Source organism: Monodelphis domestica, chromosome 5 (genome assembly GCF_027887165.1).
Source record: "Monodelphis domestica isolate mMonDom1 chromosome 5, mMonDom1.pri, whole genome shotgun sequence".
Classification (NCBI taxonomy): Eukaryota; Metazoa; Chordata; class Mammalia; order Didelphimorphia; family Didelphidae; genus Monodelphis; species Monodelphis domestica.
The window spans coordinates 229,528,384-229,546,741 of NC_077231.1; the positions used below are offsets into that span (position 1 = coordinate 229,528,384).

At 32.7% G+C, this 18,358-nt stretch overlaps 1 protein-coding gene across 3 annotated transcripts in view; it reads left to right on the forward strand.

The window, feature by feature from the left end:
• The window catches only part of GALNT11 (polypeptide N-acetylgalactosaminyltransferase 11), a 116,545-nt gene that overhangs the window by 41,564 nt on the left and 56,623 nt on the right, over positions 1 to 18,358 (forward strand). For all 3 annotated transcript variants that reach the window (XM_001364267.5, XM_007504645.3, XM_016426258.2), the window contains exons 2-3: positions 10,280 to 10,316; positions 12,318 to 12,653. In XM_001364267.5, coding sequence (XP_001364304.1) covers positions 12,356 to 12,653 — 298 coding nt within the window. In that variant the 5' untranslated portion in view covers positions 10,280 to 10,316; positions 12,318 to 12,355. The remainder of the gene's footprint in view (positions 1 to 10,279; positions 10,317 to 12,317; positions 12,654 to 18,358) is intronic.

Below are 18,358 nucleotides of genomic sequence, written 5' to 3' on the forward strand. Positions count from 1 at the left end.
TCAGTTCATATGTCTTTCCAGAATTTTTTCGTAATCAGCTTGTTTGTCTTCTTATGACATAATACTATTCAATTACAGTCATATACTACAATTTGTTCAACCATTCCTTAATTGATGGATATCCCTTCAGTTTCCAGTTCTTTGCCACCACAAAAACAGCTGTTTTAAATATTTTAGAATATTTTCCTGGATCATTTTAGGAAATAAACTTAATAGTGGTATTACTAAGTCAAAACCCTTTTATAACTGAGTATAATTCCAGATTGCTCTCCAAAATGGTTGGTTCAATTGACAGTTCTATGAACAATGTATTAGTGTCTATATTTTTCCACATCCCTTCCAACATTTGTCATTTTGCCCTTTTATCATTTTAACCAATCCAATAGGTGAGCTATCTCAGAGGTGTTTTGATTGCATTTCTCCAATCAATAATGATTTAGAGCGTTTTTCCAAATACTTATATATAACTTTTATTCCTCATCCAAAAACTATATGTTCATATCTTTTGACCCTTTATTAACTGGGTAATGGCTCATATTTTTATATATTTGACAGAATTCTTTAATATATTTTTAATATGAGGCCTCAATCCAAGAAAGTGTTTATAAAATTATTTCTCCTAACTTATTGCTTTCCTTCTAATCTTGGTTTCATTAGTTTTATTTGTATAAAAATGGTTCACCAATGGTATACCAATTATCCATTTTACATTTCATAATGCTTTCTATGTTTTGTTTATTCATAAATTCTTCTGTTCATAATCTGATAGGTAGTATGTTTTCTGTTCTCCTAATTTTTTTAATAATATATCCTTATATACCTAGGTCATGTATTCATTTTTATTTTCCTCTGTTCTTATAAATGGTGTAAGCTATTAACATATCTAATTTCTGCCAACCTGTTTTCCAATTTTCCCAACAATTTTTACCAAATAGTAAATTCTTATTCCAAAAATTTGGAACTTTACTTTTGTCAGACGCAAGATTTACTACAATCTTTTATGACTATTTTTTTCTATGTCTACTTCATTCCACTGATCTACTTTTCTATTTCTTAGTCAATACCAAATAGTTATATAACTACTGCTTTATAATAGTTTGAAATATTATATTGCTAGACCTCCTAATGTAACTTTTAAAAAATCTATTATTTCTTTTGGTATTTGATTATTTTTCCAGATAAATTTTGGTTTTTTGTTTTTTTTTTTTTGGTTTAAGAAAATATATTTTTTGGTAATTTAATTAGAATAACTTGATCAAGTAGCTTAGTTTAGTATGATTGCCATTTTAATTATATTATTTCTGTCCACATATGAACAATTAATTGTTCTCTATTTAAATCTATCTAGTTGTATAAGAAATGTTTTATAATTATGTTCATATAGTTTTTGGATTTGTTTTAGAAGATATTCTCTTTTTTATTCTATCAATAGTTAATTTTATTCTATCTATAGTTAATTTAAATGGGTTATCTCTTACTATCTTTTTTTTTCTTACTATCTTTTTTATAGGACATTGGTTGTGATCTATAGAAATGTTGATGATTATTTTATGGATTTATTTTATATCTTGCTGCTTTACTATAAGTATTGATAATTTCAATTAATTTTTTAGTTGAATCTTTAGGGTTTTCTATATGTATCATCATATCTATGAAGGAATGCTTGGAAATCTACTTTATTAAAAATGACCATAATTTCTCCTGAAAGAATATAGTCAGTTTTGATGGGTAGGTGAATCTTGGTTATAAACCCAGTTCTTTTGCCTTCTGGAATATCATATTCTAAGTCTTCTGGTCCTTCAATGTGGAAGCTGCCAAATTCTATTTAATCCTGACTGAGATGCCTTGATATTTGTATTGTTTCTTTCTGGCTGTTTACAGTATTTACTCCATAGTCTGGGAGCTCGTGAACTTGACTATAATATTCCTGAAAGTTGTCATTTGGAGATTTATTGCAGGAGGTAATCTGTGGATTCTTTTGATTTCTATTTTACATTTTTGTTCAAGAATTTCATGGCATGTTTTTTTAGATAAGTTCTTGTAATATAATGTCTTGGCTTTTTATTTTTGATCATGACTTTCAGGTAGTTCATTAATTCTTGTCTCTCCTGGTTCTTTTTTTCCTGATCAGTTTTTTTTTTAATGAGATATTTCATATATTCTTCTATTTTTTTCATTCTTTTGATTTGATTTTATTATTTCTTGATGTCTTGCAAAGTCATTATATTCTATTTGCCCAATTCTAATTTTTAAAAACTGATTTTCTTCCATGATTGTTTTATCCTCCTTTTCCATTTAGTCCATTACACTTTTCATGGCACTCTTTTCTTCATTGGATTTTTTTTTGGCCTCATTTTCCAGTAGGTCAATTCTGTTTTTATAAAAAACTCTTTTTGTCATTGGATTTTTGTGCTTCTTTTTCAAGTTGACCAATTTTGATTTTTAAAGGATTATTTTCTTTTTGCATTACATTCATTTCTTTTTCCCATTTTCCTTTGACCTGTGTTATTTGATTTTTTAATTCCTTTTAGAGTTATTTCAGAGTTTGAGATAAATTCTCATTTTTCTTTTTAAGTTTTGCATATGGTTGTTTGGATATCACCATCTCCTGTTGGTTCTGTGCTTTGCTTTTTGTACCCATAGAAATTTTCTTATAGAAATAGCTTCAGGTATTTCTTTTGCTATTTTCTCATTTTCCCAGTCTTTTTTTTTTTTTGGTCTATGGACTGGGAATTCTGAAAGCTGATGATTCTGTCTTCTCTGCTACTAGTTTGTAGGGTTCAGCACTGTGAGCTATTTTGCCCCAGGGATAAGTCTTTACCATAGTAGTTCAGGTTTGAAATGGCTCAACACCATGGACTTCTGGGACTCACTGCAGGCTGGTGCCAGGGCCTGGGATTTCATTTATTTATTTTTTTATTTTTGGGGGGGGTATTTAATTAGCCAATTTAGAACATTATTTCTTGGTTATGAGAATTATATTCTTTCCCTCCTTTCCCCCCACCCCTTCCTATAACCGACGTGCAATTCCACTGGGTTTTACATGTGTCATTGGTCAAAACCTATTTTCATGTTGTTAATGTTTTCACTATTTAGAGTCTACATCCCCAATCATATCTCCCTCGACCCATGTAGTCAAGCAGTTGTTTTTCATCTGTATTGCTGCTACCACAATTTTTCCTCTGAATGTGGATAGTGTTCTTTCTCATAAGTCCTTCTGAGTTGTTCAGAATCACTGCATTGCCACTAATGGAGAAGTCCATTACATTCAATTGTACCACAATGTATCAGTCTCTGTGTATAATGTTGTCCTGGTTTTGCTCCTCTTACTCTGCATCAATTCCTGGAGGTCATTCTAGTTCCCAGGGAATTCCTCCAGTTTATTACTCCTTTGAGCACAATAGTATTCCATCACCAACATATACTAAAATTTGTTCAGCCATTCCCCAATTGGAGGACATCCCCTCATTTTCCATTTTTTTGCCAACAGAAAGAGCGCAGCTATGAATATTCTTTTTTTTTTGTAGTTAGACCTATACTTTATTATTATTATTTTTTAGTTTTTAAACATTATTTTATTTGGTCATTTCCCGCCACCCCTCTCCTAGCCCACGTGCAATTCCACTGGGTATCATATGTGTCCTTGTTCTGAACCCATTTCCTTGTTCTTGGTATTTGCATTAGGGTGCTCATTTAGGGTCTCTCCTCAGACATGTCCCCTCAACCCCTGTAGTCAAGCAGTTGTCTTTCCTCAATGTTTTTACTCCCACAGTTTGTCCTCTGCTTAAGTATAGTGTTTTTTTTCTCATAGGGCTCTGCAGATTGTTCAGGGACATTGCATTGCCATTAATGGAGAAGTCCATTACATTTGATTGTACCACAGTGTCTCAGTCTCTGTGTACAATGTTTCTCCTGGCTCTGCTCCTTTCACTTTGTATCACTTCCTGGAGGTTGTTCCAGTCTCCATGGAATTCCTCCACTTTATTATTCCTTTTAGCACAATAGTATTCCATCACCAACATATACCACAATTTGTTCAGCTATTCCCTAATTGAAGGGCATCTCCTCATTTTCCAATTTTTGGCCACCACAAAGAGCACAGCTATGAATATTCTTGTACAAGTCTTTTTCCTTATTATCTCTTTGGGGTACAAACCCAGCAGTGCTATGGCTGGATCAAAGGGCAGACAGTCTTTTAGTGTCCTTTGGGCATAGTTCCAAATTGTCCTCCAGAATTGTTGGATCAATTCACAATTCCACCAGCAATGAATTAATGTCCCGACTTTGCCACATCTCCTCCAACATTCATTACTTTCTATAGCTGTCATGTTAGCCAATCTGCTAGGTGTGAGGTGGTACCTCAGAGTTATTGTTTTTGATTTGCATCTCTCTGATTATCAGAGATTTAGAGCACTTATTCATTTGCTTATTAATAGTTTTAATTTCTTTAACTGAAAACTGCCTATTCATGTCCCTTGCCCATTTATCAGTTGGAGAATGGCTTGGTTTTTTGTACAATTGATTTTAGCTCATTGTAAATTTGAGTAATTAAACCTTTGTCAGAGGTTTTTGTTATGAAGATTGTTTCCCAATTTGTTGCTTCCCTTCTAATTTTAGTTACATTGGTTTTGTTTGTACAAAAACTTTTTAATTTGATGTAGTCAAAATTATTTATTTTATATTATGTGGCTCTTTCTAAGTCTTGCTTGGTTTTAAAAGCTTTCCTTTCCCAAAGGTCTGACATGTATACTATTCTGTGTTCACCTAATTTACTTATAGTTTCCTTCTTTATGTTCAAGTCGTTCACCCATTCTGAGTTTACTTGGTGTAGAGTGTGAGCTGTTCATGCATACCTAATTTCTCCCACACTGTCTTCCAGTTTTCCCAGCAGTTTTTATTAAATAGTGGATTTTTGTCCCAAAAGCTGGGGTCTTCTGGTTTGTCATAGACTGTCTTGCTGAGGTCACTTACCCCAAGTCTATTCAACTCATCTTCCTTTCTGTCTCTTAGCCAGTACCAAATTGTTTTGATGACCACTGCTTTATAATATACTTTGAGATCTGGGACTGCAAGGCCACCTTCCTTTGTATTTTTTTTCATGATTTCCCTGGATATCCTTGATCTTTTGTTATTCCAAATTAATTTTGTTATGGTTTTTTCTAGTTCAGTAAAAAAGTTTTTTGGAAGTTCAATGGGTATGGCACTAAATAGGTAGATAAGCTTTGGTAAGATGTTCATTTTTATTATATTGGCTCATCCTACCATGAGCAGTTAATGTTTTTTCAATTGCTCAAATCTAGTTTTAGTTGTGTGGAGAGTGTTTTATAGTTGTGTTCATATAGTTCCTGTGTTTGTCTTGGCAGATATATTCCTAAGTATTTTATATTGTCTAAGGTAATTTTGAATGGAATTTCTCTTTCTAATTCCTGCTGCTGAGATGTGTTAGAGATATATATGAATGTTGATGACATGTGGGTTTATTTTTGTATCCTGCAACTTTGCTAAAGTTGTTGATTATTTCCACTAGCTTTTTAGTTGATTCTCTTGAATTTGTTAAGTAGACCATTATGTCATCCGCAAAGAATGATAAAAGTCTCCTCATTGCCAATTTTAGTACCTTCAATTTCTTTTTCTTCTCTAATTGCCACTGCTAGTGTTTCTAGTAAAATGTTGAATAATAAAGGTGATTAGGGGCATCCTTATTTCACTCCTGATCTTATTGTGAATGCATCTAGTTTATCCCCATTGCAGATGATGTTTGCTTATGGTTTTAGATAGATACTGTTTGTTATTTTTAGGAAAGGCCCTTCTATTCCTATGTGTTGTAGTGTTTTCAATAGGAATGTGCGATGTATTTTGTTAAAGGCTTTTCCTGCATCTATTGAGATAATCATGTGATTTTTGTTGGTTTGCTTATTGATATGGTCAATTATGTGGATGATTTTCCTAATATTGAACCATCCTTGCATTCCTGGTATAAATCCCACCTGATCAAAATGAATAACCCTCGTGATGACTTGCTGGAGTCTTTTTGCTAGTATCCTGTTTGAAGATTTTTGCATCTATGTTTATTAAGGAGATTGGTCTGTAGTTTTCTTTCTCCGTTTTTAACCTGCCTGGCTTTGGGATCAGTACCATGTTTGTGTCATAAGATGAATTTGGTAGAACTCCCTCTTTTATTATTATGCCAAATAGTTTGTATAGAATTGGGATTAGCTGTTATTTGAATGTTTGATAGAATTCACTTATGAATCCATCAGGCCCTGGGGATTTTTTCTTGGGGAGTTCTTTGATGGTCTGTTCAATTTCTTTTCCTGATATGGAATTTTTTAAGAATTCTATTTCTTCTTCTGTTAATCTAGGCAATATATATTTTTGTAAATATTCATCCATATCACCTAGATTGGCATATTTATTGCCATATAATTGGGCAAAATAGTTTTTAATGATTGCCTTTATTTCCTCTTCTTTGGAGGTGAGTTCTCGCTTTCCATCCCTAATACTGTTAATTTGATTTTCTTCTTTCCTCCTTTTTTTTATTAGATTGACCAGTATTTTGTCTATTTTGTTTGTTTTATCAAAATAACTGCTTCTAGTCTTATTTATTACTTCAATAGTTCTGTCACTTTTGATTTTATTAATTTCTCCCTTAATATTTAGGATCTCTAATTTGGTTTTCTTCTGGGGATTTTTAATTCATTCACTTTCAAATTTTTTGATTTGCATGTCCAATTCATTGATCTCTGTCCTCCATAATTTGTTAATATATGAACTCAAGGATATAAATTTTCCCCTGAGTACTGCTTTGGCTGCATCCCATAGAGTTTGAAAAGATGTCTCATCATTGTCATTTTCTTCAATGAAATTATTAATTGTTTCTATGATTTGTTCTCTGACTAGTTGATTTTGGAGAATCATATTATTTAATTTCCAATTAGTTTTTGATTTAGCTCTTCATGTACCCTTGCTGATCATTATTTTTATTGCCTTATTATCTGAAAAGGTTGTATTTATTATTTCTGCTTTTCTGAATTTGTATGCCATGTTTTTATGACCTAGTATATGGTCAATCGTTGTGAATGTGCCATTTGCTGCTGAAAAGAAGGTGTATTCCTTTTTGTCCCTATTTATTTTTCTCCACATATCTACTAACTCTTAATTTTTCTAAGATTTCATTCACCTCTTTTACCTCCTCATTCATTTTTTGATTTGATTTATCTCAAATTTATAGTGGTAGGTTCCAGTCTCCCACTAGTATAGTTTTACTATCTATTTCCTCCTTCAATTCTACTAGTTTTTCCATTAGAAATTTGGGTGCTATACCTCTGACTACTTTTCAAGTTGCGTTCAGTGGGAGAACCCTCATTCCATCTTGCTTTTGATTTTTGACTCCTGTCATTTTGAAGTGCTTTTTAAAGATGAGTTTGAAAGGATTGTCAAAGTGGTTTCAACTTTTGCTGCTACTAAGCTGCCATCTTGGCTCTTGTGTTGTTTCATCCAGAAAGAGGTAGTTTTATTACCTTTTTGCCATTCTAATGTCTTCATTTTCTTTTTCTCTTATTGCTATTGCTAGCATTCCTAGTATAATATTAAGTAATATTGGTGATGACAGGCACCCTTTTAAAAATCCTGATCTTATAGGAAAGGTTTCTAACTTATCCCTGTTGCAGATATTTACTGATGGTTTTAAATTTATTTTTCTTATTAATCTAATGAAAAAATTTTTATTTATTCTTTCAAGTGTTTTAAATAGGAATGAGTATTGTATTTTGGGAAGTTTTTTTGTATTTATTAATAGAATTATATAATTTTTGTTGCCTTTTTTTTGAGATAATAATCAATTTCCCTAATACTAAACTATCCCTTCATATTTGGTATAAATCTTGTTTGGTTATAATGTTTAAACTTTGTGATATATTGTTGTAGTCTCCTGGCTATTATTTTATTTAGAATTTTTGCATCTATTTGTTATGTCTTTCTCTGCTTTTGCCCTTCCTTGTTTTGGTATCAGTGCCACATTTGTGTCATAAAATGAGTTCATTAGGATTCCTTCTTTACCAAGTATTCTACATAATTTATTTAATATTAGAATTAGATGATCTTTAAATGCTGTTAAATTTACTTGTATGTCCATCTAGTCCTTTTCTCTGGAGGAATTTTTTTTATAGCCTATTGTGGACAAATAGCGTACAAATATTGTACACAATGAAAATGCAATATGCCACTTGTGCAAATTTGCCAATGTTTGATTGTACATGGTACACTATTGGCTGAAAGGTGACCAAACCCCAGTGCAGTGTTGAGAATTCTGGGTGCTGATTGGCTCAGTGTTTATAAGAGTGTGGAAAAGGTTCATAGGAGAGTGGGAAGGATTCATAAAGCCTTAAAATAAATGTAATGTCACAACTTCATGGATTTTCACCTATCATGGAACGCAACTCATAGGGGAGGGATCAGCATATATGCCAAAGTTAAGATTTGAACTCAGATCTTCCATATTTTGAGGTTAAATTTCTTTCTGCCATGCCATGTAGCCATTCATCTGTTTATTTACTAATATTTCTTCAGTAAAAGCCTGATATCCTAAGATTAGAAATAGAACATTTCTAATTGAATAAGGGGAGAGATGAACCTGGGCTGTTAAAATAAAGGAATAAGGACCAGAAGAGAGATAATAATCTGTGATGTAAGGAGGGATCAGAATAACTAGCAAGCAAACAGAAAATTATATGTAACATAACAATGGATCAATTCATTCAGTAATCATTCATGTAGGTGTCCCAGCACTAGGCAAGGGAAGAAATAACAACATTTATAAAATGACATACTCTAATAAATACTTCAGTAAGTCAGGTTCTATGGTTTCATGGTACTCCCTGTAGTGGTATGGGCTACAGTCTCCCTTCTAATTTGCAATTTTTGTCTATCTTTACATAAATACTTAATAGGGCATTTTCTAGACCTGATGGGGCCTTCTTCTAGGCCTTTTATGTTTTGTAGCTACCAGTGAAACCCTCAGCTGGTTGTGAAGATTGGATTTGCCAAATACAATCTATCTTCACATGGTCCATATATTTACTATTTTTCACTCTTACTACATAACACTGCCTTTTAGATTCGTTGCTTTTTTCCATTTGTATATGTCCATCATGTTACCTTTTATGCATCTTCTAGTGTACAAGTGGTCCTCAGTAGCATGCTGCCTGCTTTTCTTTGCATTTTGAGTAGCCTGAATTTGTGAAATCTCAGATTGTGGTGTTCTAAGATTTTTCATTTCTATATCTCTGAGAGAATTGTGCCACCAAGTCTGGTACATATAACCTTGGCCCAAATAATTTATTTTCATTACTTCTAGCCCCAAACCCAAGGATTCTGCAGTCAGTGAAGGAATATACCCTTCTTTATCAGTCAAGCAAACTCAGCATTGTATGGGCACAAAGAGCAATGATTTGGATGATCTCAGGAATGTTAGTTATTAAAAGATTAACTTTCGTGGCACCAAGAAGATACAGCAGAAAGAACTTCCTTCTACAGAGGCTACTATTCAATCCCCTTTGTACTCTCTAAAGATTTAGAAATGAGCCTTCCCAGAACATTTCATTTTCACTAATCTCAGCTTTGAGTATTTACTCTTCTACCATTCGCTAGAATTGATCAAGTGTTTATTAATCCTTTTTGTGTTTCAGGCATTGTCAGAAATTGCTTGTATTTTATCATTACACATTTTTACCCTAACTCTTTGAAAAACTATCTCAGATCCAGTTGTTATTCCACAAATATTTCAAGTTTATTCTTATGTATTTGTTTGATAGGATCATACTGCAGTGAAACTTAGAGGTATAAGGGATCTTAGAAATAATTGTTACCTTCCAATTTTTCTCAAGAAGCCTAAGTTAAGTGTTGAAGTGATAAATGCCCATGGTCTTGCAGAACTGGGATTTAAACCCACAGCCTTTGACCATACACCTAGAATTTTATCTTCTTACCACACCATAGCCCCCATTTAAATAAAATGTGGCATTAAGCAAATAAATTAGGAGGACAAATATTTGAGTTATGTAAACATTCTTTTATTTTTAAAATGTTTTTAATTGTTCATGTAAGATTAATCACCTAGAAATAAACAAAAGAGGACTGAAGTTTTCACATAAATCTTTGGGAAAACAATTTGATTTACACATAAGTTTTTAGGAGGATAATTCCAGCATATCTCTTATTATATTCCACATAAATTTAGTTTTCAGTCCGGGTAAAGAATATCGCTTCTTTTATTTTACAGATATTGGAATTGGATCCTGAGTTTTCTCTTACTCCAGGTCAGTAGCAAATTGGGATAATTTGTTTTATTTGATGCCTATTTCATTGCTATCTTTTTTGTATTTTTACCCTCTAGTTTCACAATGGTAAATTAGGATTAATGCTATTTGCAAAAACTGCTTGTAATTATGCTTTGAATTACAATGAAGAAAGTTTCTATGGGAATAAAATATTTTATTTTCCAAAGTAGAATAGTTAACTTCCCATTGATGGCAATATTTTCTTGTAAGCCAGTATACTCAAGAATATCTAAAAGGTACATATATAGAGGTTTAAAGTTACACAGTGACAAACATCTGCCATGTAGTAATTTCACCAAAAATTCATTTTATTCAAATTTGGTATGAGTTATAATTTGCTGTTTAAAATTATGCTTTAGACAAATTTTACCTAGCTTCTCTTTTTAGTAGAAATTAATCTTTAATCTGTTATAGCATTTTGAAAATCTTGGACTCTTTCCTAGTCCTACTTTTAACAAGTATAGTGTCAATTTTAATTAAACATTTTAGTTTAATGTATCATCAAGTAAATGGAAGTTCCTCAGTCCCTTTCAAATCTTGTATTATTTAGCCTCATCTATTCCATTTTTTCTGCCTTGAAAATATTAGTTTAATTTTATAATGTTGATATTTTTTCCTTGCATGATCGAGTTTTAATTTTAAAAGTGCTGACATTGACATGTCACTTCCTTCATTGATGCTTGATTTGATGACTTCATTGTAGCCATTTTGAGGTGCACCTCCAGTTTCACCTTTAAAGCCCCTTTGGATTGGCAAAGATAGTGATATTTGATCATTTTATACTGGCAGATGAGAGTCAGAGGTTGGCATTTAATTTTTGCTTTTTTGTGGACTTGTGTTGTAAACCTAAGTCAGAATAGTTTCCTATTTTCCAAACTGCTTTAATAATGGTGTTTATTGAATCCTCATGTTTTTGTGAAGATCTTGTCATTTCAAAAATAAATCTCTCAGAAACTGTGAAATACTAGGTATTATTTTAAACTTCTAATGAAGTACAAGTGGTATTATTTGAAAATTTGAAATAGCACTGAGATTTTATATAATGCATTCTAAAACCAAGGACAGAGTGGTATTTTATAAATTGATTAGAAACTAGGACTTTTCATTCATGTTGCTGAATATTAGGATGATTGAGCTGTAAGGAAACTTAGCTGTTATTCAACTCCCTCATTTTCAAATGACACAATTGAGGCTTAAGGATTAATTTGCTCTAGGACACAGATAATTAATTAACAACATAATCAGAATTAGAACTTGGTTCTCCTAATTCTCGGTGCAGTGTACACTGTAAATATACCAAGTTGCCACTTTTATTTTTAGTGGTAGACATGGTATATTTTAGTAGATACTATTTACTCTGAAACTATAATATTTTGAGGTAATGGGCTAAGGTGAGATACTCATTATAGATTTCCCTATAAACCCTAAATTTATGTAAATTTCAACTGTTATTATCGAGATCCACAAGTTAAGAAAAAATAGAATCACAGCACTTTGGAGCTTGAAGATGTATTGGATCATTAAATGGATTGGTACCATAAACTATTATTGTATTGTATTTATTTTCTACTTGTAAAAGGTGGGACACTGAAAAAATTATCAAAATATAAACTCAGCATAAACGAGCTGTATTTCTTAATATAGATAAATGAATAACTTATTTTCATTGATCTTAATCAAACAGCAGCAAATTTATCTGTAATGTTTGTTGAAACTTTTTCCATCAGAAGCTACTTAGAAATTACCTTGTTTTTTATTTTAGTGGATGTGCATTGTAGTGCCACCTAAACAGCCTTAAGAATGCATGCTATTTGGTGAACTGAAGATTTTGTTGTATAAGATATATTTCTTAGATATTTGAAAACTAGTCTTACTTTCAAAGGGCTCTCTTTTTTAAAGCACTGAATGTGAACCTAGTAAATGATTTACCAGTGCAATGAAGTGTCTAACATGAGTTTACTTCTTTCCTTCTTTTTTCAGAATATTGAAAATGGACCTTCAGCAATGCTAAATCTACAATGGGAAGTGTCACACTTCGCTATTTCTGCTATGGGTGCCTTTTTACATCTGTGACCTGGACAGTTCTGCTCTTTATTTATTTCAACTTTAGTGAAGTGACTCAACCTTTTAAGAATGTGCCCATCAAGGGGTCTAGGCCCCATGGGCCATTCCCAAAAAAATTCTATCCTCGTTTTACTCGTGGCCCAAGTAGACTATTAGAGCCACAGTCAAAAGTCAACAAGATTGAACCTATTTTAGAAAATAATGGTGAAGATGCAGGCAAAGAAGAAGATACGGAACTCTCTCCTGAAATGGGTAAGTAGGGTTGATTTTCAGCTTGACCTTGTTTACAGGCTGTCATTTCTCAGGATAAATATATATTTAGTTGCTTCTATTCTAGGATTACAGGATCACAGATTTTGAACTAGAAGGGACCTTGAGGTCACCTGCTCCCCCCTCTCAGTTCACAGGGGGCCCAAATAATTGAGATGATTTATTCAAAATTACAGTACAAGGCAGTGCTGGCAATGTATTGGCACTCCTGCCAGGCTGGCATGAGGCATGGTGGTAGTGGGGGCTGCTCTGTTCTCTCTCTTCCCACCACTGAGAACATATTTTGCCGCCCCTCTGTCCAGCGGCCTAAAGTGAGCACTTCCTTCTTCTGCTCTCTGGGGTAATGCGGAGGGGCTCACAGGCAGTTTTAAGTTGCCATCTGGGCACATGAAATTGAAAATGTTCACCAACACTGGTATAAGGGATGGGATCTGGATGGAACTCCCAATTTAGTGCACTTATGACAACATTGTGAAACTTCTAATGGATTTTTAGAGTCACTGAAAAAATCTTTATGCTGAAATTGGAATCTTGCTGGTCAGAAATTTGGAGACTTGCTTAGCAGATATGAAACCATTTTGTCTATTCTCACACTACAAATCCACAGGGAAATACTGTTTAAACACCTGTTACAGCTGAGATGGTCAAATTCTGAGTTTTGGAGTCCAGAATTATAAGATATTACTGGTCATACCACTCAAAAGTAGGAACTTGTCTTAAAGTATATTTTTTTTGTCAGTGATATAGCTGTGAACAAATTTAAGATACATTTATTAGGTGTATTGAGTCCTATTCTGGCTAAGGTATTTTAGAAGACATGGAAGAACTGATTTCAGTCTGAAGAAGAAAACTAAAAATAAAGGGTTAAAAAAAGAACCTTTGAGGGAAAATGAAAGGAACTGAGATTATTTAATCAAGAGGAAAGATAACTGAGTTGAGAAATAAATTAATAACTCTTAATAGTATAAGAAGAAAAGAAAAATAAGGGCAGGAGAAAAAAGTATTGATCATATATTTAGTGTATATGAAACTTTTTTCCTTTGATTAAATTGAAATTTAACATCTGCTTCTAGACTGAATATTGTAAGTTGTTATAAAGGAATTTGTGGAATTGCCCTTTTTAAAAAAATACTTGACTCACAACAACCCTGTTAAGAAGATTGTATAAAGTTTTATCGTCCCTATTTTACAGATAAGGAAACTGATGTTTAGAGATATTAATTTTTTTTGTATATAAATACATATATTTGCATGTGTTTGTGAATGTAAAGCAACATGCTTTTTTTTTTTACATACCTATTCATATACACATAATATATGTACATATATCTGAAGAGACAGACAAAAAGACAGACTGAGATAGAGACACACTGAGATGGTAGAATCAGTGCACTTGCAAGCCAATATTTTGTTCCTTATTTTAGACAGGATTTATCTAGTAACTTGACAGAGTTGGGGTATGAATCGATTGCTGATCTTTTGGTAATACCTGGATTCAAAACCCTTTTTTGAAGCTTACTGGATTTGTAACTGAGGGCAAATCACTAAACTTGTTTGATCCTCAGGCAATTCAATAGGAAGGAATTCTGCTTTCTTGTTTAATCACAGATTCTAATCCTAGTCATTTTCCTAAACTACCAAGGAGAGCATCTGGGGGATATTAATGAAAAACTTTCTTTTACTTTAAAACTAAAAAGAACAGTCATTAAAGACAGAAATAAAAAGTAATCAGATGGTAGCGCTTTGATTAGAATTGGGTTTAATATTTTAAGATGAATTTTGTATTTGATCTTGAAAGAATCCAAGGAGGAATAACAAATATACTAAAGTACAAAATTAGTGGGAGGGAGAAAATGGTGTAGTCTAATTGAAAACAAATGCCATCTGTCAAAGAGAATGATTATTTCTTTAAAATAATTAAAAAACACGAATAAAAGATGATGGTAGTTAAAGATCTATTGGTGTCTCCAGATTTGTAATTTCAGTCAGAATCTGTGACATGTAACAAAGATGTTATTAATTTCCTAGAAACTATTGGTGCAACTCTTTTTGTCAAGAAAAAGAAGAATAAAACTTTCTCTGGCTAGATTGAAGTATAAATAATGTTCCTGTGATTAAGATAGTTGTGGGAAAAGTTGCTAAAGTAGTACCACAATTATTAAAGAATTAGAAGATAAAGAGTGGTGAGAAAGGAATAAGAATTACAGTAAAACTTTAACTGGAGTTCAGCTGACCAAAATGTTTAATTACAATGGTCTTCTTACATTCTTATTTCATCAGAGGATCATGTTAAGAAAAAAAAAATTATGCCAGAGGTTTATTTTTAGAAGTAACACTAAAAATTAAAATTAAATCTTAATAATAAAAATATTATATTTTAAGGGATTTATTAAAGATCATTAGAAATCAAAGAATAAAGACAATACAAAATAAAGACCATGTGCCCATGGCTGATCAACCCATTGAAAATCCCCGTGGTTAGCTTACCACTGCCACCAAGCTCGATGTCATCATGCCAAAAAGGCCCAAGAGGACCGGCCACTTGCTAATATCCTCTGTCTACAGAAATTACATAAGGAAAGGAAATCAGTGGGCTCCTGGGAAATGTATATTTTTTTTTAGGGTAAACAGATTTTCAGAGGCTGCTAGGTGGCTCAAGATAGAGGGCCAGCCTGGAGATGGGAGATTCTGGGTTTGAATTGGACCTCAGGACACTTCCTAACTGTGTGACCTTGAGCAAGTCATTTGACCTCAATTGCCTAGCCTTTGCTGCTCTTTTGTCTGATATTTTATTATTGATTTTAAAACAGAACATAAGGGTTTAAATTTTTTTATTTTTTAGATTAATACAGAAATTCACTGCTCTCATATTTTCTGTATCAGACTTTAGAATATGAAACACTTTGAAAAATCTTACATTTTCAAAGAAAGGTTAAATTAAGTTTAGTAAATTGGATGAGAATTATATTTAACATGTTTTAGAAAGATTTTTCAACAAGAGTTGAAATAAGGTTCAAGTTTTCTGGTTAACCTTTAGAAAATTAAATTAACCATAATGGCTGGCTCATACTGATTGATATTTTAATGTATTTTGTTTTGAGAAATGAAGACTTGACAAGTCACCTATTTTTCTCTATGGTTTTTTGATGATGGTTTTTCTATGATGGTTTTTCTCTATTAATATGTTGAATATCTAAATGCAGGGATATAATCCTTTAACAACTAAGCATTTGTCCCTTTTTAGAGTATGGTGTCCAGTTTTGTTTCATTGTATTTTAGAAGAACTGTGTACCAACCAGAGTGTATCTGGTAAACATAAGGAAACATTATGAGGAAAGGTTAAAGAAATTGGGGTGTTTTGGTTTGGAAAAGAGTAAAAGACAAAAGGAGATCTAGGAGTATAAGATTTTAAACTGAATAATAAAGCAGTAATTACCAAGAGCAATAGAAAAGTAGACCAATAGAACAGAATAGACATGTAATGTGGTTAGAGTTTATAGTAACCTTGCCTTTGACAAAAGTAAAGATCCAAGGTTTTGGGACAAGCATTCACTATTTTGTAAAAATTGTGGGGAAAGGGGGCAGCTGGGTAGCTCAGTGGATTGAGAGCTAGCCCTAGAGACGGGAGGTCCTAGGTTCAAATCTGGCCTCAGACACTTCCCAGCTGTGTGACCCTGGGCAAGTCACTTAACCTGCATTGCCTAGTCCTTGCCACTCTTCTGCCTTGGAGCCATTACACAGTATTGACTCCAAGATGGAAGGTAACGGTTTAAAAAAAAAATGTGGGGAAAACTGGAAACAGTCTGGCAGAAACTAGGCATAGACCATTATCTCACACCAATAGATGTAGATATAAAGGAAGATAGCATAAGCAAATTAAGAGGACATGGAACACATTACCTATCAGATTTATGGATAGGAGAATAACTTATAAATAAACAGGAGATAGAGATATACTGTGAGATATAAGATGGATAATCTTGATTACATTAAAAGATTTCTTATGAATAAAACTCATGTAGCCAAGGGGAAAAAATTATAGTCAGTATCCCAGATAAAGGTCTTCTATCGAAACTATATTGAACTTTGTCATTTTTATAAGAATACAAGCCATTCCCCAATTGATAAATGGTCAAATATATGAACAGACAGTTTTAAGATGTGTGTAATTAGAATTTTGTACCACAGGACTCTGTTTCCCAGAATCCACTTTCGTCCTCACATTATGTCCTTATGTTTTGAAGATAAAGTTTCTGTAACCCCGCCCCACCTCCCCTCCTCCTGCAAATGTGGGTGGCAAAAACTGCTCTTTACTCTGGCTTTACTCTTGTCTACTTTTCCTCTATTTCAAGTGATTATTAATAAATCTTATAAAATATAACACTTGGAGTTATTGGACATTAAGTTTAATCATACATTTCAGTAGTTCTATGAAAAATTCTTTAAATTATTGATAATAATAGAATTGCAAATCAAAACAACTTTTGAGATATCATCCCATAACTGTTAGATTGGCAAAAATGATAAAAAGAAAAAATGACAAATGTTGGAGAGAATGTGGGAAAATGAAAGCATTAAAACACTTTTGATATAACTGTGGATTGATCCAACCATTTTGGAGGAGTCTGGAATTATGTTCCCCAAATTATAAAACTATGTCTACCTTTTGACCCAGTAATACCATTATTACTGTATCCTAAGATGGTCAGGGAAAAAAGGAAAAGAATCTATGTGTTCTAAAATATTTACAATAGCTCTCTCTGTGCTGACAAAAAACTGGATTATGAGGGAATGCTCATCAATTGGGAAATGGCCGAATAAGTTATGGTATATTACGGAATACTGTTGAGCAGTGAGAAATGACAAGTACATTAATTTTAAAAAATGGAAAAATCTAAATGAAATTGTGAAGAATGAAATGAGCAGAACCAAGAGAACATTATATGCAATAACAGAAAAAATTATGTGGTTTTTATATATATACATATGTGTATATTATATATATATATAGTGTGTGTGTGAGAAATGTTATCTTCTCTACTTCTGGGAGGGGAAGGGAGGAAGAGAGATAGATGGGAAGTTTAATGTAAAAAACAAATTTAAATTAAAAAAAAGAAAATGTATGCCTCATTCTATACTTTTAATCCCTCCCCATCCTTCTGAAATGGGCTAGAGTCATGTTGCACCCTCAGTTTCCAGGAATAATGATTCATCTTTACATAGATTAGCATTCTGGTCTCTCAGTGTGGTTTTCCTTGTTGTTGTAATCATATTACAAACTATTATCTTTCTCTGCCTCAGTTTATATGTGTCCTTACCTCGGGCTAATTATCCAAAAAGAGAATACACTTCTTTAAATTACAGAACATTTTATCAAGTGTATGGAAGAAAACTTCTTAACCATATGAGGCCAAAACTGGGGAGTTTCCTTTTCCAAAAAGATTCAGAGTTACCACCAAGTCTTGAAAATGGACTGAATCTGAGGTCAAAGTTTTTAAACAATGAACTCTTCATGTCCCTTGAAGTATTAAACTCTCATAACCAAATAATTGCAGTCAATATTTTATGTATTGTGGATAGAATTTGTTCTTAGATTCAGAAAGACCTGGGTTCAAGTTCTTCTTCTTAATACATGCTAGCTATGTGACTGTGGACACATTTTTTAACTTTAAACTTTTAACCTCTTA